General features: G+C 38.0%; 1 protein-coding gene across 3 annotated transcripts in view; it reads left to right on the top strand.

Annotated features, from left to right (window-relative positions):
- MAP4K3 (mitogen-activated protein kinase kinase kinase kinase 3) overlaps window positions 1-25,690 on the top strand; it is a gene marked incomplete at both ends in the record, with an annotated part of 189,325 nt that overhangs the window by 50,696 nt on the left and 112,939 nt on the right. For all 3 annotated transcript variants that reach the window (XM_080710986.1, XM_080710985.1, XM_080710984.1), the window contains one exon: window positions 6,446-6,503. In XM_080710986.1, the coding sequence (XP_080567112.1) occupies window positions 6,446-6,503 (58 nt within the window). The remainder of the gene's footprint in view (window positions 1-6,445; window positions 6,504-25,690) is intronic.

The following is a 25,690-nucleotide window of genomic DNA, read 5'->3' as shown; positions in this document are numbered from 1 at the left end:
CTGGAATAGCTTTGCAGTAGTTGTACTGTTTCCAAGGACTCTTATAAACTGAGCTCAGTTCTATATCAGCAAGATTTTTCTCACTAGGCGCATTCTCATGATCTCTGAAAGTATATATATGAATGACTAAACCAGAATAAGGTATAGGACCAGGATCAGGATATCCTAAGGTAGACTTGAAAGGATGGCTTGGAATTGGATAGCACTGAGGAGTGGCAGGGTATTTCATTTGGTCAGAGCAAAAGGTATAAATTAGGGAATAACTAGAAAGATAAACATGGGCCAGATAATAAAGGATTTTATAATTAAAATGTTATAGTTCACAATTTCATATCTTTATGTAAAAGAATGAAATTGAATCCCCACCTGACACCACACACAAATTTAAAGTGGATCATAGACCTAAAAGTAAGGGCTAAAATTATGAAGCTATTAGAAGAAAACAGGAAAGAAATCTTTGTGGACTTGGGATTCTTAATTATAATACTAAAGGCACAAGTGACAAAAAGTAACTAATTTGGGCTTGATCAAGAGTAAAATCTTCTAGGCCAGGCATGGTGTTGCACTCCTATAATCCCAGCATTCTTAGTGAGGCTACTTAGTGAGGCTCTTTGCAACTCAGTGAGACCCTGTTTCAAAATAAAGAAAAAAAAATAGGGCTGGGGGTGTAGCCTGGAGGTAGATGCCCCTGGATTCCATTCCCAGTAACACACACACACACACACACACACACACACACACACACACACACACACAAAAAAAAAAAAAAAAGATTAAAAACTTCTTTGCTTCCAAAGATACTCCATAAAAATGAAAGATAACTCAGAATTAGAGGGAATATTTGCAAATAATGTAATTGATAAGGGGGTTATATCCAGAATATATGTATATATAATGAATTCTTCCAAGTTAACAATAAGATAACAGCTAAAAATGGGCAAAGAATTGAATAGGCTTCTCCCAAAGAAGCTATTCAAATGGTCAAAAGCATATGAAAAGATGCCTAACATTATTAATCTTTAATGAAATGTAAACCAAACCTTGGTGAGATACCACGTTATACTTACTAGACTGGCACAAATTTTTAAAAAGGGGATATTTTGGATCCCGTATACATTGCTGGTGATAATATAAAATTGTGCAGCTAACTTCAAAACAGTTTGGCAGTTCTTAAAAAAGTTAAATATATATTTACTATATGGCCCAGCATTTCTCTCTTAAGTGTACTCAGAAGAATTGAAAACATAAGGTCCATTCAAAAATTGTCAACTAAGCCAGGCGTGGTGGTGTACACTTGTAATCCCTGCGCTTGGGAGGTAGAGACAGGAGGATCGTGCAGGTTCGAAGTGCGTGCTGGCTTAGGAGACCCTGTTTCCAAATAAAAATGTAAAAATAGGTCTGGGAGTGTAGCCCGGAGATAGAAGGGCTTCCAGGAACCCCAGTACCACCAAAAAAAAAAAAAAAAAGTCAACTAATACCATTATTAATAACAACCAAAAAGAAATAACTCATGTATCCTTCAACTAATGAATTGGTAAACAAAACGTGATTGATATTTTCTTTTCTTCTTGTTTTGTGTTACTGGGGATTGAACCCTAGGGGTATTCTACCTCCAATCTACCCCTTCATTCCTATTTTTTATTCTTTATTTTGAAACAAGGTCTCACTTAATTGTAGAGGGCCTCACTAAGTAGCTGAGGTTAGCTGGGATCCTTCAATTCTCCTGCCTCAGCCTCCCAAGTACTGAGATTACAAGCGCACACCACCACACCCAGCTAAACATGGTATTTTTATACAATGAAATATTATTTGGCAATAATACATCAGTATATACTCAATATGGGTGAATTAGAAAACATTATGTCATGTGAAAGAAACCATTCAGAAAGGACAACATGTTATTTTGAATGTGATAGGTCCAGAACAGCCAAATCCACAGACAAGGAGTAATTGCCAGGAACGGAGAGGAGGAGCAATAGGTAAACGAGTCTGAGGTTCTTTTGGTAGTGATGAAAATGTTCTGAAATTTGATAGTGGTAGTTACATAACTCAATCTGTATACTAAAAACCACCAAACTACACAGTAAAAGCATAAACTTGATGTTTACATCCCCTACCTATTTTATTTTTTATTTGGAAACAGGGTCTCACTAGGTCAATGAATCTCACTACTTGTTGAGGCTGTCCTTGAACCTGTGATCATCCTGTCTCAGCCTCCCAAGTACTGGGATTACAAATGCATACCATCATGCTTGGCTGGAATTTGGACTTTTGTCTTTGAGGCATTGGTGTATATATATTCCTAAAAGAGTTTTGGATTCAAGGACATTGTGGTCAGAACCTCATTTGGGGTGCATGTAAAGCTGGTGATCCTATCAATGCTGGGGAGGAATGTCTCGGTTCAGGTGCTAAGGATATTTATCCTCAGTTTTTTTGCCTTAGGAGGAATGGAAGCTTTATATTATTAATAGTTTACTACATGCTGGGCGTGGTGGCACACAGGTTTATAATCCCAGCATTTGGGAGGCTTAGACAGCCTCAGCTACTATTTAGGCCCTTTGCAACTCAAACCCTGTTTCAAAATAAAGAATAAAAAATAGGGTTGGGAGTGTAGCTTGGGGGTAGAATGCCACGTGGGTTTCATCCCCAGTACCACACACAAAAAACATAGTCGACTAAAATTTTTAGCTTTATACATGTTAATGTCTTATAATATCTACCTTGCTCTCATTTAAAAAATAAATTGCTTGAAGTGATTGAAAAAGGAATAGCAGATACAGAATATTAGAGGTAATAATGACTTTTATTTTTTCAGTGTATTTTAAATACTTTCAAATTAGATCACAGTAAATATGATTTATTTTAGCCAAATGACCAAGATTCTTGATGAATCATAATGATTTAAGAAACCTTCATTAATAACCATGGATTTTGATGAGGAAAGGCTCAGAAAGCAGAATTTTTCTGAGAAGTTTAAAAAAAGTTCCTTTTAAGTGAATATGCTAATATTGCCAAATAAATTTTATTTTGGAAAATATTTTAGACAGTATAGAAATAAAAAGAATAGTAATCATTTTGGTTGTCTAGTTTTTTGTTCCCTCTAAAGAACCATAGTTTAAAATTTATACTTTAGAAAATTCTGGACCTATCTACCTGTGTGTGTGTGTGTGTGTGTGTGTGTGTGTGTGTGTGTGTGTGTGATACTGAGGGTGGAACTCAGGGGCTTTTCTACTTCTGGGCTATACTCCCAGACCTATTTTACATTTTTTATTTGGAAACAAGGTCTCATTAAGTTGCTGAGAGCCTCACTAAGTAGCTGAGGCTGGCTTCAAACCTGTGTGATCCTCCTGTCTCAGCCTCCCAAGCGCTGGGATTACAAATGTCTCCACCATGCCTAGCTACCTTTTCAAGTATTATATTTATTAGTCAAGCCTGTAGTAAATATTGACTTTGATAAACTACTCATTAGTAGTGTAATGTCATGATTTTCCTGTTAAATATGTGCTAGTGTTAACTGTTTGTAATCTATTTTTAGGAGAGCACATTGTGTACAGCATCCATTTTGGACAGAATTTGTGTGTAACTTCAGTAGAGTGTGCCCTCCTGTGGTCACTGGGAACAAAATTTCTGTTGTAAACAAAGTAGCTTTGTATAAATTCTCATTTCTCTGCTGTTCCATAATAGAATCTCCCAGTCTGAATTTCTTCCTTCCCTTCGGCTCCTTCCCAAACACTCTACCACTGAGATATATCCCCAGCTCTGATTTTCTTTTCAATAAAGCACAACAACAACAACAGCAGCAACAAAATGGTGTGATTTTAAAATTCTGAGCATTGGAGAGAATAACATCTTATCTTTATTTGTGGAAGATGCCACAAAAGATGTGATATGAAAGACAACACACAGGAGGAAGGATATCAAAAGGTGCAGAAGCAAATTGTTGTAGCATTTTTAGAAGCTTTGTGAACAGTTGAAATGATATACCCGAATAGTACCCAGGTACAGGTACACTCTGCCCTCCTTTATTTACGAATGCTCCCGGAGTAGTATTCTGGTTCATCACTTGTATATCTGTTCATCCTAGGGAAAGAAACAAATATTTATTCAGCACTAATTGAAATTTTTTTCTCATTTAATGGGAATTTAAGTTTAGTTTGAAATAAGTATTTAGAACTGGTTTGTACTGCCACTAAGTGGATGTCTAAGTGTTTTATCAGTTATGGGGATTTGTTAGAAGAAATCTTTTTTTTTTTTTTTTTTTTGGCGGTACTGGGGATGGAACCAAGGGGCATTCTATCTTCGAGCTACACCCCCCAGCTCTAGTTCTAATTCATTATTTTGAAACAGGGTCTCACTGAGTTGTAAAGGGCTTCACTAAGTAGCTGAGGCTGGCCACAAACCCGGATCCTTCTGTCTCAGCCTCCCAAATGCTGGGATTACAAGCGTGTACCACCACACCTGGCTAAGAAGAAACCATTTTTAAATGAATCTTTCCTGCCAATTGTATTTTAATTTTTCATTAATTTGTCTGAGGAGATCTTCTAATACCTTTGTTGGTTTTTGAGTTAAAAGATTAAATTTCATACTGTTAGCAATGGCTCCACCTCATGTCTACCTTCTTTGATGCATTTTAAATTCCTTTGATGCCCTAGATTCCTTTGTTAATGGTGTTATCAGTTATTGCCAGGTGATTCATGGGCCTCCACCAATCCATTAGCAAGGGAATATTGCAACTAAGAACAATTCAAGTTACACGAATGGATAGTCCTATGGTAAAGGAATGAAACATATTGTTCTCCATTGGTTGATATGGGAGTAAATGTGCCTTTCTGTTAATAATTTAAAATGTTATTTTGAAAATTCTGATCCTAAGCCAGGCATGGTGGCACACGCTTGTAAACCCTGTGCTTGGGAGGCAGAGACAGGAGGATCTTGCAGGTTCAAAGCCAGCCTTGCTGGCTTAGGAGACCCTGTTTCCAAATAAAAAATATAAAATGGGTCTGGAAGTGTAGCCCGGAGGCAGAAGGGTTTCCAGGAACCCCAGTACCACCACCCCCAAAAAAAAATCTGATCCTATTATAAAGCTTTTTTTTTGGGGGGGGGGGGCGCAGTACTGCGGATTGAACTCAGAGGCATTCTACCTCCAAGCCCTATTTTATATTCATTTATTTGGAAACAGAGTCTCACTAAGTAGCTGAGGCTGGCTGCAAACCACAATCCACCCATCTCAGCCCTTCATGTACTGAGATTACAAGCGTGCGCCACCACGCCTGCCTCACATAGTACTTTTAGCATAGGGAATCTAAGTAAATGTTAACCCAAAAGCCATCTGCATCAAATGAACCTGATATTCTTCTGTCTCAGCCTCTCAAGTACAGGGATTGCAAGCATGTGCCACCACACTTGGCTAAATAAAGCATTTTAAATTGACAATTACTTTTGTTTCTGTATAAATTAAAAGTTTCTGCTTATTTAGATATAATTATGTACTTGTAAGTACAGGGAATATAATTTTGTGAATTTATCTTTTAAAATGATTTTTATTTTATTTTTATTTATATATATTTTTTTGCAGTGCTGGGGATGGAACCCAGGGTCATTCTACCTCTGAGTGACACCTCAGGCCCTAATTTTTTATTCTTTATTTTTGAAACAGGGTCTCACTGAGTTGCAAGGGATCTCACTAAGTAGCTGAGGCTGTCCACAAACCATGATCCTCTCTGGAAACACAATCCTCTGGTCTCCACCTCCCAAATGCTGGGATTACAAGCGTGCACTGCCGTGTCTGGGCACTGATTTTTATTTTAATATATGTCTTACAGAAATATATTTGGTTGGTATTGAATACATTTATTTGACTGTACCATCAGGTGGTAAAGGATGTAAAGAGGTTTTCATAATTACATAATTGAATTAGCCTTTCATATTAGGTTTTTAAATGAAAAACATTTAAGGCTAGTCAATCAACTCAAAGGTTTTAGCACCCTTTGAATGAACACCTTTATAGTATAATGCTTTAAGCTCAAACTCTGGAGTCAGATTGCTTGGGTTTGAATCCCAGCATGGTCATTTACCCGGTATGTGACCATGACAAGTTTTTTAACTTTTCTGTACTTTTGTTTTCTCATTTGCAATGTGGGAATAACATTAATCCCTACCAAAGAAGAGTGGTGTAAAGATTAAATTAATTAATATTAAGACATTTAGTGCCTGACACATATATATTAAAGTCTCTGTGTTAGTTATTATCCTTATTGCCAGTATTAATACATAAATCAATGCTGAAGTTAATTGTGAAGAATATAGTACTATTTATTTGTAAATATAAATTACTTCATTTTTTGCTTAAAAATGTTTCTGTATAATGAAAGCTTAGCAGCTAAAATTTTAGAAAGTTTTTTATGACAATTTTTTTACTATAACTTTTTTTCTTTTTTTATTTTAGGCACGGAATGTTAACACTGGTGAATTAGCAGCAATTAAAGTAATAAAATTGGAACCAGGTAAATTATTTGAAATTTGATGTTTTTGTTGTTAGAAGGTCATTGGCTATCTTAAAGCTTATTTTAATAATGTTCATTAAACATTCTCTTATTTGTCTCAATACTTTCTATGAAGTAGAACCGATTGTCTGCTTTCTCCTCCATCTCTTTGAGCTGGGCCCAGCATACACCTTACTCAGTTCATTCCCAAAAAATAGCTGACAGCTAGGGGGACAAAGGAACGCCTAAAGGGGTGGTTCCTTCTGAATTGAGCAGAGCTGACTTGTGACAGATTGGTAGTGGTGCCTTTCGAAGTCAGCATTGTCCTGTGGTGCAGAGTCTGACGGAGGAACTGATCAGAAACTTGGGAGGTTGGTTGTGGTCTAGTTCTTTGTCTCCCTCACTCTTGCTCTGTGAACCTGGGCATGTAGTTCCTGGTCTCTGAGTCCTAGTTTTCTCAATAGATCTTGCTCCCACACTTATGTGCCATTAATATCTTAAAAGTTAACTTCCAATTTGAGTAAGTTGTTTTAAGCCCCTAATGACTGTTTCATATATTTTGTCTGCTTCAGTATTCTCCCTTAGGAATCACCTACCCTCTCAAAACCTACATCTTTCTAGCTTTCTACTTGCTCACTCTTATTTACCTTCTCTCAGAAACCCTTTCCCACCCTTTCCACCCTCCTGCTCTCAGCAGGTTTATTGTGTCTAGACTGAATTCCATGGCAGTTAAATTGTCTTTAGGTTTTAACTTCATTATGAACAGAAATCCATTCAGATATATTTTTAAGGATAGGCAGCTATTTCTGTAAAAGACCAGATAGTATTTTAGGTTTGCAAGCCATATGTGGTCTCTATATAAAGTTCTCCTTTTCCTCTCTGCCTTCCTCCCTCAGGTCTAAAATGTAAAAAAAAAAAAAAAAAATTCTTAGCTGAAAAGCCATTCTTAGAAAACCAGGCCACCTACTATTATCATTTGCCTACCGTTGATTTAGACCACCAGTAACTTGATAGAAGTACAGTTGAGATGAAATTGTAAGGATGCATTGATTGATTAGCATCAAAGCACAGAAATATAATGAGAAAAGAAACTTTTTCAGTTACACATATTTATAGATTTTGTGTAGTCTCATTACATTCTAATATCATAAGACAAGGGGTTTTCCCCCCAAAATTTTCTACTCTTTAATTTTTAGAAATTTAAGAAGTATATTTGAAATCGGTGAAATTGAGCCAGGTGTGGTTGCACTTAATCCTAGTACTTGGGGACTAAGACTGGATAATTGTAGGTTTGTGGATAGCCTCAGTTACTTAGTGAGGCCTTCTGCAACTTAGTGAGACCCTGTTTCAAAATAAAGAATAAAAAATGGGTCTGGGGGGGTGTAGCTCAGAGGTACAGTGCCCCTGAGTTCAATCCCCAGTACCACCCCCCCCCAAAAAAAAAAGGTGAAATTGAGGTGTTAAAGAAAAAGATTCAGCATTGAAAGCTGGGCTTTTATTTTTATTTTTCATCACTAAGAAGTGGCTACTTTTTTTTTTTTTGGTGGTATTGAGATTCCTGGAAACCCTTCTACCTCCGGGCTATACTCCCAGACCTATTTTATATTTTTATTTGGGAACAGAGTCTCTTAAGCCAGTGAGGCTGGCATTGAACCTGTGCAGTCCTCCTGTCTCCACCTCCCAAGCACGGGGATTACAAGCGTGTGCCACCATGCGGGGCAAGTGGCTACTTCTTGATGAGATAGTCCTAAGCCAAAGTTGTTTATATGTATATCATTCTCAGCTGGGTGTGGTGGCGCAGGGTTGTAATTCCCATGCTTGGGAGGCTAAGACAGGAGGATCGTGCAGGATCGAAGCTAGCCTCAGATACTTAGTGCAACTCTCAGCAACTTAGTGAGACCCTGTTTCCAAATAAAATATAAAATAGGTCTGGGAATATAGCCCGGAGGTAGAAAGTCCCTGGGTTCCATACCCAGTACCACTAAATAAATACATAAATACATAAATAAATATCATTCTCTCAAGTTGGCTGAGTATCTTTTGCAGGAAGCCTTTTTGACCCCTGGAGTGATTAATATGACAGACATCTCTGAAGGAACCACTGTTAAAAGTGCTTATGACAATTGTCTTGCTATTCTAGACTTGCCTTTTTTTTTCTTGTTTCCAGGTTTTATTAAAATTTGTGCCTTTAGCGCTGAGCTTAGGGCCTGACATTAGCACCCATTCATTCAGTACAATCCTAAAATTTCCTTAAAAAATTAGAAAATTGAAAAATATTTGTTCATCAAGCCATTGGTTTTCTGATTCATGTAATGTTTGAGTTGTGATGCTGTCAATCCTGAACATTGCCAGGTATTCAATATCAATACACTGATAGAGTCTAATTCCAGCTACTCAGGAGGCTGAGGCAGGAGGATGGATCACAAGTTTGAGGCCAGCCTGGGAGACTTAAGAAGATCCTATCTCAAAATAAAACGACTGGGGATGTAGATCAGTGGTTGAGCAACCCTAGCTAGGTTCAATCCCCATTACCACACATGCACACATGCATGCACATATACACATAAATAGAATATACAGTTATATCTATACATTTGGGTTTGATTAACATTGTATTTCCTACTTTTATTTTCTTAGCTTCCTGAAGTTTTGCATTTAATTTTATGTATGTATGTATGTATGTATGTATGTATGTATGTATGTATTGTGGTGTCGGGTGTGGAACCCAGGGGCTTTTCTACTTCCGGGCTATACTCCCAGACCTATTTTGTACTTTATTTGTAAACAGGGTCTCACTAAGTTGCTGAGAGCCTCACTAAGTAGCTGAAGCTGGCTTTGAACCTGTGTGATCCTCCTGTCTCAGCCTCCCAAATGTAGGGATTACAAGTGTGCACCACCACCCCTGGCTCTAATTTTGTTCTTTTAGTTTGCTTATATCTTGAAAGAATATTTACTTGTTGATAAGCTTGCCCCAGTGATTAAGAGGACAGACTAATGGCAGGCTCTTTTGATTCTAGTCCAGACTTGATCACATTACTTAAGCTTTCTGGACCTCTGTTTTCTCTTCTCCTCCGAATAAGGATAATAGTAGTAACTTCCTCTTCTGATTATTGTAGGGATTAAATAGGCTTAATTATCTAAAGCACTTATAATAGTGCCTGACAGAGTATGTACTAAGTACTTATTGTAGTTAAGTGGCTGGTACTGTACTGCCCCTGCTATAGCTATCAAGGCACAACCAACTTCCTTTCATCCATATAACTACCCTCACCCACTCTCCAGTTATTTTGAGTTAGATCCCAAACATAATATTATTTTAGCCCCTGATATTTCAGTATGAGTAGCTAGAGGATAAGACCTCAAAATATATCCATAAGCAGGGAATTTCATACACTGCTGTTGGGAATGAAAGATGGTGCTGCCACTTTGGAAAACAGCTTGGCACTTCCTTAAAATGTTACACATAAGTTTGCCATAATGACTCAGCAGTTCCACTCTTGTGTATCTACCCACACAGTAACTTTCACATAAACGTGTTCATAGCAGCATTACTTTTTTTTTTTTTTTTTTTTTTTTTGCAATTCTGGGATAGAACCCAGAGGTATTTGACCTCCAAGCTACACTCCCTGCCCAATTTTTTATTCTTTATTTTGAAACAGGGTCTCACTGAGTTGCAAAGGGCCTCACTAAGTAGCTGAGCTGAGGCTGTCCGAGAACCGCAATCCTCCAGTCTCAGCCTCCCAAACGCTGGGATTACAAGCATGTGCCACCACACCTGGCTAGCACTACTCTTAATATCACAAACTTGGATGAATCCTAACCGCCCATACGCTGGTGAATGAACAGATAAAATGCTTTTTATATGCAGTAGAATACTATTCTGCAATAAAAAGAAACTGCTGATACATGCTGTGACACAGATAAACCAAACAATGTTAAGTGAAAGGAGCTAGATACAAGAGACCACCTGTTGTGACTCTGTTTATGTGAAATGTTCAGAAAAAGCAAATCTATAGAGTTGGAAAGTCAGTGGGCTGGTAAGTTGGAAGCAGAGAGGAAGGTTAACAGTTAATGACATAAGAAATCTTATAGCGGAAATAGAAATATTCTAAAACTGATTTAAATGATGGGTGACAAGCTTGGTAAATTTACTAAAAATATTATTAAATTGTGTACTTTTAGTGGGTGAATTTCATAATTTTAAAATACACCTTATATCTGTCAGTATTCTTGTAGCTATATTCTAAAAAATTAACTGCATAACTTAAGAGAGAGATGATTTGTTTTCTTATGGTTTGGGGTTCAGTCTGTGTGAGGCCAGGGACTGAGGATCTCAGGGCATGATGGGCGGAAGGCAGAGAAAAATGAGCACACGGGCTGTGCGCACATCATGGAAGCGGGAAGCCAGAGAGTGAGCCAGGGGGAGGAGGAACCGTGTAGAGAATGTCCAAGGCCATATCCCCAGGGACCAGCTCCTCCATCTACAGCCTGTCAGCCTACCAGGCACTACCAGGTAAATCCATTAATCTGCATCTGAGATTACAACCCTCACGACTCAATTATGTCAGCTCCAAACATTAATAAATGAGCTGTTTAGGGGACAGTTTATATCTAAATACGACATGTCTTAAAATTATGAAATATATATCCATAATACTACTGACAGACAATATTAGTTCCTTACTAACAAATAAGGCCCACACATCCTTAGGTTTCTCCTTCATCTCTTTTTTCTTGTAATTTTTTCATTGAAGAAACTTGATTGATTGTCCTCTAAAGTTCCTCCTCAGTCTGGATTTTGCTAATGCCTATGGCATCAACTGTGTTCTTTTACGGATTGATAGTTATCTCTAGAAGATTGAGCAGATCCAGTTTTGATTTAGTGAGCAGGAGAGGACTACATGTATGGTGTTTGCTTTTTTAAGTTAGAATTTTGGTTGCCAGTCTACTTTTTATTCATTTATTTGCACTATTGGAGATCAAATTGAGTTGATTGACTGACCTCTGAGCTATATCCCCAGCTCTTTTATTTTGAGACTGGATCTCACTAAATTGTCCAGGCTGGCCTTGAACTTGCAGTACTCCTGAGTTGCTAGGATTACTGGTATGTGCTACTGCTCTTGGCTTTTAATATGCTTTTATTGGTGCATTATAGTCTCACATCATAATGTAAATCGTATTGACAGTGACATACATACACGCAGCACTTCATAGCCCCTTCCACTTTCCTGTCTCCACCCCTTTCCCCATAGAGAGTACTGAGATTGACAAATTGATAATTTCACATATGTAATGTAGTTGATGATACAGTCTTTTTTTTTTTTTTTTGCGGTACTGGCGATGGAACCTAGGGGCATTCTACATCCAAGCTACACCTCCAGCCCTATTTTTTAAATACATATATATATATTTGTGTGTGTGTGTGTGTGTGTGTGTGTGTGTGTGTGTGTGTGTGTGGTACTGGGATTCCTGGAAGCCCTTCTACCTCCGGGCTATACTCCCAGACCTATTTTTACATTTTTTATTTGGAAACAGGGTCTCCTAAGCCTGCGCGCGCGGCTGGCTTCGAACCTGCGCGATCCTCCTGTCTCTGCCTCCCAAGCGCGGGGATTACAAGCGTGTGCCACCACGCCCGGCTTTATTCTATATTTTTGAAACAGGGTCTCACTGAGTTGCAAAAGGCCTCACTAAGTAGCAGAGGCTGGCCACAAACTGTGATCCTCCTATCTCAGCCTCCCAAATGCTAGGATTACAAGTGTGTGCCACCATGCCCAGCTCTACAGTCTACTTTTTGAAAAGCAAAAATTAAATCTGAAATAATCAAGTGTAATGTGATGGATTTTAAGAATTTGCATCTTGATTTTGTCACTTTTAACAAGAAATCAACATGAATCTGATGCTAAATGAAAACAAATATTTTGACAAAATTGTTTAAATGTAAGGTTAGTATAAGTTGTCTCAGTATAACTTCTAATCTTATTCATGTGGCTTTACTTAATATTTGCTTTTCTCACATATCCTCGGATTAACTATCAGTCTTTACCTTTTGGGGGCTTAGCTCCCCAGTGTGTCATTTGGGCCTCACTGAAGTGACCTCCAATTGTGGTCAGTGCTGTCGGTAATGTGTCAGCCATGAACACCTAACTTGGCACCATTACTACCATTAGGTTGGGACAAGGGGCATTGTTGGTGCTTAGCAGGTGATATAACTGCTTTTAGAGAAGGCAATTATTTGTTGTGATACCTTTCTGTACTTTGTGTTCCATTTCAGACACATTTATATGTATATCTTGTTACGGCTTATAGATGTGATTGGCTCATTGTATACTTGTGCTTATTTTCATTTGAAAAATATATCATAATTTGTGTGTGTGGTACTGGGGTTCCTGGAAGCCCTTCTACCTCCGTGCTACACTCCCAGACCTATTTTATACTTCTTATTTGGAAACAGGGTCTCTTAAGTCAGAAAGACTGGCTTTGAACCTGCATGATCCTCCTGTCTCCACCTCCCAAGCGCGGGGATTACAAGCATGCGCCACCACGCCCAGCTCATAAATATTTTTTAATGTTAATGTTTCTACAGTACTATTTTACTTGGCTGTATAGTATTCAGTAATATAAGTGAGTTATTAACCATTCCCTAATGATAATAACATTTAAGTTTCTCAGTTACATACATTAAAATATTTCTACAATGCATTGGGCATGGTAGTGCACACTTGTAATCCCCGTGCTTGGGAGGCAGAGACAGGAGGATCACGCAGGTTCGAAGCCAGTCTCTCTGGCTTAAGAGACCCTGTTTCCAAATAAAAATATAAAATAGATCTGGGAGTGTAGCCCTGAGGTAGAAGGGTTTCCAGGAACCCTAGTACCACCAAAAACAACCAAAATTTTTTTTTCTACAAGGATGTCTTTTGTCCTTGTACATATTTTGTCATCGTAATTCCTAGCTAGTCACAGGAAATGTACATTTTAAAGATTCTAGAAGATAATAGAGTAGGAAGCTTTTGCCTGAAATTTCTAGTTTTTTTTCTCTATATATCTCTTCTCAAAAAGAAATCATAATCTTTACTGTTGAGCAAAAACTGATTTCTTCTAATTAGCATTTTTTGGTTCTAGCTATTGGATATTTCCCATCTTCCTGTACTTGACTTTGATTTTTATTTTGAGAAGAACCTGTTCATATTAGTCACTTGTATTTATTTATTCATTTTCTCTTTAGGTGCCAAATGTTGGTGTAGGTGCTGGATAAATAGGGGTAAATAAAGTTGATGAGTTTTACCCCTTAGAAGCTTAGATTTTAGTTGAAATAAAGACAATAAATATAGAAACATGCAGAGAAATAAGATTATTTTATGAGATAAATAAGATAATGGGGTTGAAAGTGGCTGGGGACTACTACGTTAGCTAGTGTCACAGTCTTCAGAGGTCTCTCAGAGCAGATGATACTTGAAGAAGTCAATGTGACAACAGTCTTGGGAAAGAGCATTCCAGGTAGTCAGAGGCAAGTAAGTTGCTCTCAAGTAGGAGTTGGCACAGTGAGTGTGAGGGCAGAGAGGAGGCCAGTGCAGCTGCATCATTGTGAGTGTGTTCCAGTGGGGGGCATGGAATGAGGTGGGTTGAAAAATTAGGCAAAATGCCCATTGAGGACTGTGGTAAGGAGATTGGATTTTATTTGAAGTACAGTTGAACGCCTTTGGAGGGTTTTTGGTCCAAGCATTGGGATCAGTAAAATGGGTAGTGCTTTCACCCTGTGTTTTATGTGTCTGTTAGACATGCAGTTGGAGATACTCAGTAGGCAATTTGACACATGCAACTGGAGCTTGAGAAGTTAAGTTAGAACTGAATTTGGGTATCATCAGGATGTAAGGGGACTTAAAGCTATGGAGAGGGATGAGATCACTTAGGAAAATATAGATAAAGAGGGCTGAGGTTAAAACCATGGGTAAGTCCAATGTTAGAGGTCAGCTAGAGAGTATCGCAAAGAAAACTTGAGGTCACTGATTACATTTCGCTGGGAGACATAGCTGCTGCCTATTTTGCCAAATGGAAGCCTATAGAAGAAAGTGTTTGAGGAAGGCAGGAGATGTGAATGGTGTCAGATGATTCTGGTAGGAATGGAATTGAGCACTACTCACGTTGGTGACTTTGAAAAGATGAGGTGGGTAGACAGGTAAAGCTTGTTAAGGAGAGAATGGGAGGAAAGGAGAGGATATAAGAAATTCTTAAGACCCTTTGCTCAAAGGGGAGCATGGGCCATGGTGGAGAAGGACCTTTGGTTTATGGAGGACTTTTCTATGGTACATGATGCTAAATCATGTTTGTGCCAGTGGAAATGAACCAATAGAGAAGATTGATGTTATATAGTGTTATACAATAAGGAAGATCAGTATTATAGAAGGTAATGAAGAGAACTCTAGGAGTAAAGACTGAGAAAATGGAAAGTGATGGTGTCCAAGATGTAAGGCTAAGAACAGGGTCAAGTTAATTCATTGTAACAAGATGTAAGAGCATGAGTACATGGGCAGTTAAGGTGGTGGCATTGGTAGTGGGAAGATGGATTCTTAATCTGATTGTGTCTGTTTTCTTTTTGAACCTCTAGAATATTCAAAATGAGAATTGGAGTGAGTGTTGGAGATTTAGTGAGAGAAATAAACGTGTGAAATAGTCATCTTGGAGAATGGGAATGTTCTCCCCTACACACCCTTATATATGAATAAATGTCAGATTGTCTAACATTAAGTGTCCAGTTGAAATTCAAACTTAAAGTGAGCCTAGTATGTAGCTATTGCGCAGTCCAACTGTGGAGAAATTGGATAGTTGGAGATATTGTTACAGCTTTGCTTGGTAAGTGTGATGGAGGGAGAGAGGCTCTTGGGAGCTCAAAGTGTGTATTACTCTGTTAGTTTCACTGTTTTTAACAGAATACCTTAAATTGGGTAATTTGTTAAACCAGAAACCTATTTTCTTCAGATCTGGAGGATGAATGTTTAAGATCAAGACCCTGGTATCTGGCAAGGGTATTTTTGCTGCATCCTGGGGTAAGGGAAAGGAGACGCTGTGTCCTAACAAGGCAGAAGGTGCAAGAAGACAAAAGGGGCTCCTCAGCATTAATCCCACTAGTGATTGCAGATCACTTAGCACCTAATCACCTCTTAAAGGTTCCACCTCTCAATGCTGCAATACTGTTAACAGTGGCAATTAGGTTTGAGTTTTGGAGGGGACAGACATTCAAAGCACAGCAGTGTTTATAAAGGAGTGGGCTTTTTTAGTTGTCCAGTAAGACTTTAATGTGTTTTTCTTTACTTACTTTGCCTTTCACTTTGTAGATTTAGGATCATATTTTGAAACTTTCTTATAGCACTGGAGACTTGAAGTCTAATGGTGCTAGAATTTAAAGTATCTATGTGGAAGAAGAGTATGGTCAGAGGTGGGAGTGTATAACAAAAGATACAAAAGACAGATACTTAGGGATAGATGTGTACCATGACACCATCTATTCCATGTCCAAAATAGGGCCACAGGTTGTAGGAGGTTATTAGGAAGAAGACCAATAAGCTATGTCTGGTGAGACAGGAGCAGATATAGTCTATATCAATTAATATGGGAAACAGAAAGGGATTAAGATGAATATTAAAAAGGGTACTAGAATTCAGGGTAAATGTTACCTAAAGAAATCCAAGAAAAAAGTGACTGAAGTAAGACAGTTTCTTTCTTATGAGGTAAGCTGAGGTCAGCAGTGCAGTTTTGTTGGCTGAGATCATTCGGGGATGCCTGTTTCTTCTGTACTGGTCACCCAGTGCAGGACTCAGTCAGCTGCTTACATGAAGCTAGGTTACTGGTGTGTCCATCTTTATTTAGCATCCAGGAAAGAAGATAGGTATTTTTAGGTAAACAACTTCCTCTTTTAAGGAAATGAGATTAGAGGTCACACACCGACTCTTATTTTCCATGGCTCAGTAACTTATATGGCCACACAAATCCAAGAGAGACTGGGAAATATGGACTTTAGGGAGGTGACCAGGCTATCAAGAAGAGCAGAATGGTTTGTTTTGGGAGCCACATACCATGGTCTGCCCCAAGAGGCAATTTGAAAATTCTAAGTGTCTGAATTAAGGTGGTTAGGTAGGGTTGAAAATTAAGAAGAGACTTAGGAGGTAAAGAAAAAGGACTATATTTCCATTCAGTTGGGATGTTTTGATTATGAAATGTTTAAAGACTGTGTAGGTATGTACAGATGTCCACTTGATGTACAGATCTGAGCCCAGGAGAGAGGCCATAGCTGGAGGCGTGGATTTGGAAGTCACTGGTGTTGAGTAGTTACTGTAATTGGAGTTTTACAGAGGACAGAGGGGTCACTAATGTCAAATGCTGCTGAAATCTCAGGTCGAATGAGAATTGATAAGAGGCTTTTGATCAGCAGAATAACATGGAAATTTGCAAGAATAATTTCAGCAGAGTCACAAGGTGAAGAAGAAATTGTAGTGAGTTGAAGAATGAATGGAAGTAATGCAAAGGAAACAAAGCTCACACATATCTTTGAAGAAATTTACCATGAAAAGCAGTAAGGGATTGGTTTAATACAGGGGAAGCAAGGTTAAGGAAGTTTTTCATGGTAATTGGAGCATATTTATAGATTGAAAGGAAAAAGTCAGTGAAGATGAAAAATACAAGCACCAGAAAGAATATAAATGATGGAGCAAGGTTTTAGAAGAGTATGATAGTGTTAGGAAATAACCTCCTTTGAAAAGGAGTTGAGTTAGTAAGCTTGATTTTAAGATTGCAAGTTTTCTTTCTGTGGTCTTAAATCTGAACAAGAATTAAAAATGAATCAAGATAGCTGGACGTGGTGGCACATACTTGTACATCTCAATATTTGGGAGACTGAGACAAGAGGATCGCAGCTTCATGGCCAGCCTTTGCCCCGAGACCTTGTTTCAAAATAAAGAATAAAAAATAGGGCTGGGGGTCTAGCTCAGAGGTGGAATCAGGATGAGTGCTTATGTCAATGCTGGCCAGTAAGATAGAGTAATAGAGTGTTTCTCTCTCTCCCCCTCTCCCCCTCTCCCCCTCTCCCCCTCCCCTCCCCTCTCCTCTCCTCTCCTCTCCTCTCCTCTCCTCTCCTCTCCTCTCCTCTCCTCTCCTCTCCTCTCCTCTCCTCTCCTCTCCTCTCCTCTCCTCTCCTCTCCTCTCCTCTCCTCCCTCCCTCCCTCCCTCCCTCCCTCCTCTCTCTCTCTCTCTCTCTCTCTCTCTCTCTCTCTCTCTCTCTCTCACTGAATTGCAAAGAACCTCACTAAGTAGTAGCTAAGGCTGTCCAAGAACCACAATCCTCCTGTCTCAGCCTCGCAAATGCTGGGATTACATGCGTGCACCGCCACGCTCGGCTTGGGTTTAACTTTTAAGTTATAATTAATAGTCTATGTTAGGTTTATTATGTTTATTTTGAAGTTACCTATAATTGCTCATCATGATATTGTTTGCAACACTAGTATAACTGATTAATTAGGTAGCAACTCATTAGGAGAAACTCTTCTAAATAGGAAAACACAATGAAAAAATCAAGATAGAAAAGCAGGGAAATTGACAGTAGGAAAATAGGCTATTGTTTTGTTTCCATGAGAGCAATGTATTAAATTGTAGGTAGGTAAGACCTTATTCCACTGTATTTTTGTGAATCTCCTGTTATAGTCTATGAATCTTCTTTCCTGTCAGCTTTTGACATTAATTTTCTGTCCTGAGAGGTAGGAGGGTGCTTTCTTCCTCTTTCTCTTTGATCAGAAAGTGGCCGGTCTGTAGGGAATTTATTTAAATGGCCTTTTGCTCTTTCCCTTGAGTGCACGGGTAGTTCCCTTATGACCAGTTGTTTATTCAGTGTTGCCCTGAGTTTACTGTCATCACAAGCAGTTACATTACTTATAATATTCTTCCAAGGATAGTCATGGGATCTCAGTCGCTCTGTAATATATTAGACCATATTATATGACTATATTGGACAGATTATATATTTACCCACTGGAAGATAATAATGTTCAAAAACAAAAATGCAAATGACAAAAGACTTTTTGTTTTGTTTACTTGGAATTTTATTCTTATTTTCAACCCTCTGTTTGATCAGTGATTTGGCTACAAGAATGTTTATTTAGCACTTAATTTAGTTAGAATGGAAGATACAAAGACATGATTGCTACCCTGGAAGGAGCTTGTTACCAGTGTGAAAACTAGTGCATATGTATGGAGCAACCTAACTATAAGGATGCATCCTTGGAGCACGTGTGTCTGTGTGCGCATTCGTGGGTGTTGGTGCTGCAAGAAAGGAATGGCAGTGACTGTGACTGGAAGGGTCATTGAATAACCTTTAACCCTTTACTCTGTGGAATACTCTGTAGGGAGGATCTATGCAATTTATAGCTGAGACATCCTGATTGATTAGGTTGCTTTCATGGAGGTGAGGCTCATTTCACTGGGGGTGATTAAGGAAGTAAGAGTTCAGTTGACCTTTCAAGAATAACTAGCTAGGGTTTTGCTGGTAGAGTAGGAGAATGGAATGTGCTTCTGCTGAGGCTGGTGTGAAAACACAGGTTGTATTGAAGTAGTAGACCTGTGATTATACTCTGGACATAGTGGGAGATAAGGTAGAAAACAGGTCAGTAAGCTGGGCATGGTGGCACACACTTGTAATCCCAGTACTTGGGAAGCTGAGACAGGAGGATCACAGGTTTGTGGCCAGCCTCAGCTACTTCTGCAACTTAGATCCTGTTTCAAAGAAAAGAAGAAAAAATAGGGCTGGAGGTATAGCTCAGAGGTAGAACGTCCCTGGGTTCAATGCTAGGTACTGCAAAATAAATAAATAAATAAATAAATAAATAAATAAATAAATAAATAACAGATCAACTATAGTTTATGGAGAACCTTAAATGCTGATGTAAAGGTTCTCCACGAAATATTGCCAATCCCCATGGATAGTGGGACTTTAAACAGACAAACAGGTTATTTATACTTGAGTTGCATGCACAGGGAGGGAAGGATGGCAGCATGGGGTTTTAGAGTAGAAGACTAAGACTTCAGATGTGACTGATAGGTTACAAGGGATACAGGAAAGCTGTAAAAAGGTAACTCATAGTCAGGATATTTTGCTCTTTTGCTGCTTAGTTTGAATAAGAGAGTTTCTCCTGGACTCTATTGAACCCAAGTTTAAGTTCAAACTTCATTCAGTAAGAATTTATGCAAATTGTTAGTCATGAACACTTGTTAATAGATGGAAAAACAAGCTATGAGTTACTTTCATCAATTAAAGTATTTTGAAGAGTCATTTTCTTTATTTTCATTCTTTAAAAATACTAATACTGACTGGGATGGTGATGCATGCATATAATCCCAGTACTTTTGGAGGCTGAGGCAGGAGGATCATAGATTCAAGGCCAGCCTCAGCAATGTAGTAAGGCCCTCAACAACTTAGTGAGATCCTGGTGTTTTTTTTTTTTTTTTTTTTTTAAATAGGGCTGTGGTATAGCTTAGAGATAGAGTGCTCCTGGATTCAATTCAATTCACCCCTCCCCAAAATTACTGCTATTATATTTCATTTGTTTCAAAATATCTAGACATCAGAATTATTAGATGCTACTTTTGTATTTCTGTGTGGTGTTAATCAGGGCTTGAATATATTTGCAGAGTTAAAAAATTAGGTACTGGTTCTTCAATTTTAGAAAAAAAAGGTGTAATAGTGATAATATTAGAATCGAGTTTTCAGGAAGAATAGTTTTGCCATCTTGTTTTTAGGAACATCTCTCTCTCTCTCTCTCCATATATATGTATATATAAAAGTATATGTTTTATACTTACGTTTTATATATTTTATACTTATATGTTATATATATAAAGTATATTTTATATATAAAGAGTATATGTATATAGTATATGTGTGTATGGGAGAGAGACAGACACTGGGGAGTGAACCCAGGGATATTCTATCTCTGAGCTATACTTCCTGCCCTATTTTATTTTTATTTTGAAACAGAGATTTGCTAGGTTGATGAGAGCTTCACAATTTGCCGAGGCTATTCTCAAACCTGCAATCCAAGTACTGGATTACAAGCATGTGCCACCATACCCGGCTCCACTACTGTTAAAAAAAACAAACAAATACTGCTATTATAATTATATTTTATTTGTTTTGAAATATCTAGACATCAGCAGAATTATTAGATACTACTTTTGTATTTTTATGTGGTATTAGGGCATGAATATATTTGCAAAGTTAAAAAAGTAAGTGTTGGTTCTTCAGTTTTAGAAAAAAAATTTACCTAAGCCAGTTTTTTTTTTTTTTTAAATCCTCTTAATATAAGCCATTGGAGCCAGGTGTGATGGCACACTCTTATAATCCCAGTACTTGGGAGGGTGAGACAGGAGGATTGCAGGTTCACAGTCAGCCTCAGCTACTTAGTGAGGCCCTCCAACAACTTACTGAGACTCTCTTTCAGAATAAAGAATAAAAATGAGGGCTGGGGGTGTAGCTCAAAGGTAGAATGCCCCTAGATTAAGTCATCAGTACTGCCAAAAAAAAAAAAAAAAGGCATTGGATTTTTTGTACTAGTAGTAATTGGATTTCAGTGTATTTTCTAGTACTTTTGTAGTTTGAATTAGTTTGTTAAAGAGAATCCCAGCTCAAAGATGTTAGCCATGGATTACTAAAGTATGTTCAATTCTATTGCTTCTACAACATGAAATGGAATTTAGTAATTATGTATTTAGATATTTGTTTCTACTTCGTGTGTTTAAAATAATACAGAAGTTAGAAGATTTGTGAGTAAAAATACCCACAGTGTGGGCATGAGAAACTTTGTTTTTTATCATCCAAATTAAAATTTTTCTCTTTGACCATAGGACATTTAAAAAATGATTATGGCAAAACATAACCTAAGGTCTACCCTCTTAACATATTTAAGCATATGGCATCATTCACTATAAGAATGTTGGACAGCAGAACTCCAGAACTTTTACATCTTGCGTAATTGAAATACCTCTTGAACACCAACTCATTTTATCTCCCATTGTCTGGCAGTAACTGTTCTACTTTACTACTTTAAATATCTCATACAGGTGGAATAATGCAGTAATTGTACTTTTGTGACTTACTTTATTTCTTTTCTCTTTCTTTCTTTCTTTCTTTCTTTCTTTCTTTCTTTCTTTCTTTCTTTCTTTCTTTCTTTCTTTCTTTCTTTCTTTCTTTCTTTCTTTCGCGGGTCTGGGGTTGGACCGCCAAGCTGCAGCCCCTGACCTATTTTTTATTCTTTTATTTTGAAACCGGGTCTCACTGAGTTGCAGAGGGCCTCACTAAGGAGCTGAGGCTGACCGTGAACTGCGATCCTTCAGTCTCAGCCTCCCAAGTGCTGGGATTACAAACGTGAGCCACCACGTCTGGCTTTGTGACTTACTTTCTATAACATTGTCTTCCTGGTCAATTCATGTTAAAGCATATGACAGGATTTCCTCCTTTTTGTGTCTGAGTATTAAATAATGGCCATGAGAGCAAGATTGAAGTGAACTCTCACTGTGGTGTTTGTTTGTTTTGTGAACCCAGGGCCTCATGCACACAAGACAAGTATCCTGCCATTGAGCTACATCCCCCAGCCTTTTTATTGTGGTTTTGATTTGCATTTCTCTGATGATTAGTAATTTGGGTCATCTTTTCATATACCTAAAGGTTTTAGAGGAGTGCCAATGCAAGTCCTTTGCTCATTTAAAAAAAATCCTAGTGTTACTAATGCAAAATTGACAGATAAAGATTGGTGAGAGTAGGTCTTAAAAACTTAATACAAGCTGGGCATGGTGGTGCACGCTTAATAATCCCAGTGCTTGGGAGGCTGAGACAGGAGGATCACACAGGTTCGAAGCCAGCCTCACCTACTTAGTGAGGCTCTCAGCAACTTAGTGAGACCCTTTTTTCCAAATAAAGTATAAAATAGGTCTGGGAGTATAGCCTGGAGGTAGAAAAGCCCCTGGGTTCCACCCTGAAGACCACAAAAGAAAAAAAAAACCAATACAGTTGACATCCATGTGAATGACTACCCATACAAAAAAGAGGGTCATTTTCACTTCAGTTGGGTAGCCATTAAATTTGATTATATATTATTTTGGAAGGGAAAAGTAAAGAAGTTCAATACAGTGATTGTTAATTTGTATGGAAAAGGCTAAGAGATATTCAGGATTCTTTATTATATGTTGTATTTTAACTTTCAGTGCAAGACCCAGTCTCATAATATTCCTGTCTCCTTTTCTGTTTGTATGCATTGTGACTTAATCTGTTAACAAGAAATCATTATGTAATAAAATCAAGCAAAATACCATAATATTGTTCATTGTATCTATGCCAATAGTTACCTAGAGGGACAGTTTTCCTATTTATTAATCCACTTTAACATTTGTGAAGCACCTACTACATTTTGGGCAACCTTTTGCAAAAATTGATTGTAATAATTATATCATCTTTGGGTAAAGTTAGCTGTTATAACAACTAGCACATATCAGTGGCTTGACGATAGATTTTATTTCAAGCTTATGTAACAGTTCGGTACAGGTGTTCAAATTATTGGATGACTTTATTCCTGTAACCCGGGGACCTAGACCGCTTTTGTCTTCTGAGGACTCTACACACACACACACACACACACACACATACACACGGTGCTAATGGAGAAAGAAATAATGGAAAAAGGACACTTGGCTGTTGATTACATTCTCTTGGCAAGAACTAGTCTTTTGGGCTAGTGTGCTTATTGAGAAATGTTGGGTTTGACTGGCTGACTGCCTTTGACCAATAGTTTGTGGATAGTTAGCCAGCTATGACACAATAAAAATCATGTTTCTTATAATAATATGTATTAATTTTGTACAGTTGCCATAGCATTTTATTATTATATTAATGATAACATAAAATATTATTCTTGGTAACTTGAAACAACCCAGATTCAGTCTCTTAAAGTTCTGGAGTTCAGAAGTCTAAGCAAGCTTCACTGGGTGAAGATCAAGGTGTCTGCAGGGCCACACTCTCTCTGGAGGCTCTCGGGAGAATCTGCTGCCTTTCTGGGTGTTAAGAGCTGCGTTCCCTAACTCTTGGCCCCTTCCTCATCTCCAAAGCCTGCAGTGTAGCATCTTAACATCATTTGTCACCTTTTCTTCTGTTGGGCCCATTGGATAATTCAGGATCATCTCCCCATCTCAAGATTCCCAATTGATTCTTACAAACGTCTTTTGCCATGTAAGGTAATATTTACAGGCTTCGGGAGTTCATACTTTTGGGGACCATTATTCAACCTTCTTCTTCCAACCAGATTTAACATTTACTAAACATATAATAAGCACCTTGTATGTTTGAGAACTTCTCTGTATTAACTTACACTTTTCTGCCTAATTTTTTATTCATTCATTATTTGTTCAACTTGTGGATTTGCCTGTTCTTCTCAGTTCTTTCTCCCACCCCCAGGAGGGATAAAGGAAGCACATCTTCTGAAAAGTGGAATTCCTCATTTTAATGTCTAAAATTTTATGAAAAAGTTTTAGGATCTGTATAAGAAAGTTGTTAGAGATTGCCACATGTGTCCAGTTAGGTATGCTAGGAAATTTTCCTTGAGCCTGTTAATTTTCATCTTTGGAATATGCTTCTCATGAGCTTAGAAGAAGGTTTTTATTCATCCATTTATCTATTCATCCATCCATTCTAGCAGTGCTGGGGGTTGAGCTAGGGCCGCATGCATGTTCATGCATGCTAGCAAGTGCTCTGCCACTGACCTACCCCCACCATTGAAGAAAGTTAAATCATCTATTCATCTTCATTGGGTTATTAATATGTTAAATTCTATATTCTTTTTTCTTCCTAAAATTATATTTTCTTCTTTTAAAAATATAATTCATGAAGTTTTTCCTCACAGTAATGTTGAAGATTAGCCATTGTCACAATCACATAGAATTGATACCATAGGAGAAAACTTATACACTTTGAGCCAATAGTATTTTATGGGAAAAGTTGTAGTTGAAGACTTAAAAAACAACTAATCATTTTTATAGAGAACAGAGGAATATTATAGACAATTAATTGTATAAAGCAGGCTAACTGGATAAAATTAAACCATAAGCTGATACTTGATTTAGAGTCATCATGAAGCAGAATTGCATGATAGTATAGATTTATTCAGTCCATAGTTCTTTCTGTTGCATATTGGGTGCTAAAGATTAAAAGGTAATTAAAGCGTAGTCCTGTCCTACAGAGCTTTGCGTTCTATTGAGGACATAGACATACAGACATGGACGTAGCATAATAAGGGCTGTGACATGTACAAAGATGGTACAGGATGTGATGCCTATGAATGTAAGTACCCCTACCAAAGAAGTTTAAGGGTCATGCATAGGTGTGTCTAAAAACTACAGAGGCAAGTAAGGCACACAGTTATGCCATTAGATGTTCTCCTTTTCCCTGTCTCACTACAGTACTTTCCACAGGTCACCTTCATTCTGTGGTTGGCTCTTATTGAGGTTGTATAATGACAACGAATGGCCTTTAAGCTAACTGTAATAAAATATCCTTCGTCTAATGGCCAGACGTCCTGGGCTCACTGTAGATCAACCGTGATCACATATGCCCCTTCTAGTGGATTGCAGAAAGGTATAATTTGGGGAAGATGAAAAGATAAAAGTCTAGAACTTGCTGAATATGAGAATTGGTGTTTGTCTCACTATAACTTTATTATTTCTCACTTGACTTTCTTCTTCCTATACTGAAAGTCAGGAATTTCTGAATGGTAGGCAGTGAACTCATGAGAGGATGCCAGTTCAGTGATTTTCTGAATCTTTGAGAGCATAAAAGGCTCCTGTTCTCCTTTTGGAGATTTTTGTGCCACCGCATTACAGAAATTAAAACCCAACATACCATCTCTTCTCTATTATTCTTCCCTGATAACTGGGACAGCGAGGTGGGTTTTGATATCAAGTACGGATGGCCAATGGTTGGACCAGTTTTGAGTCTCAGTCACATTTATAATAAGAAACACCAAGGCCAGAAATGTCAAGGCTTAATCATAACAACTCCATACTTATGAGCAGTGTTTGCTAAAGCATCCTAGTTTTTACTTTGCCACTAAGACGTTTTATCAGGCTTGTTGTGGAATCTAGTATTAAAATCCAAATAAGCAGTACAAGCTGCTTTGGTTTAAATATAA

Source organism: Muscardinus avellanarius (genome assembly GCF_963383645.1).
Source record: "Muscardinus avellanarius genome assembly, chromosome: 15".
Lineage (NCBI taxonomy): Eukaryota > Metazoa > Chordata > Mammalia > Rodentia > Gliridae > Muscardinus > Muscardinus avellanarius.
This window is presented reverse-complemented; position numbering and strand designations above follow the sequence as displayed.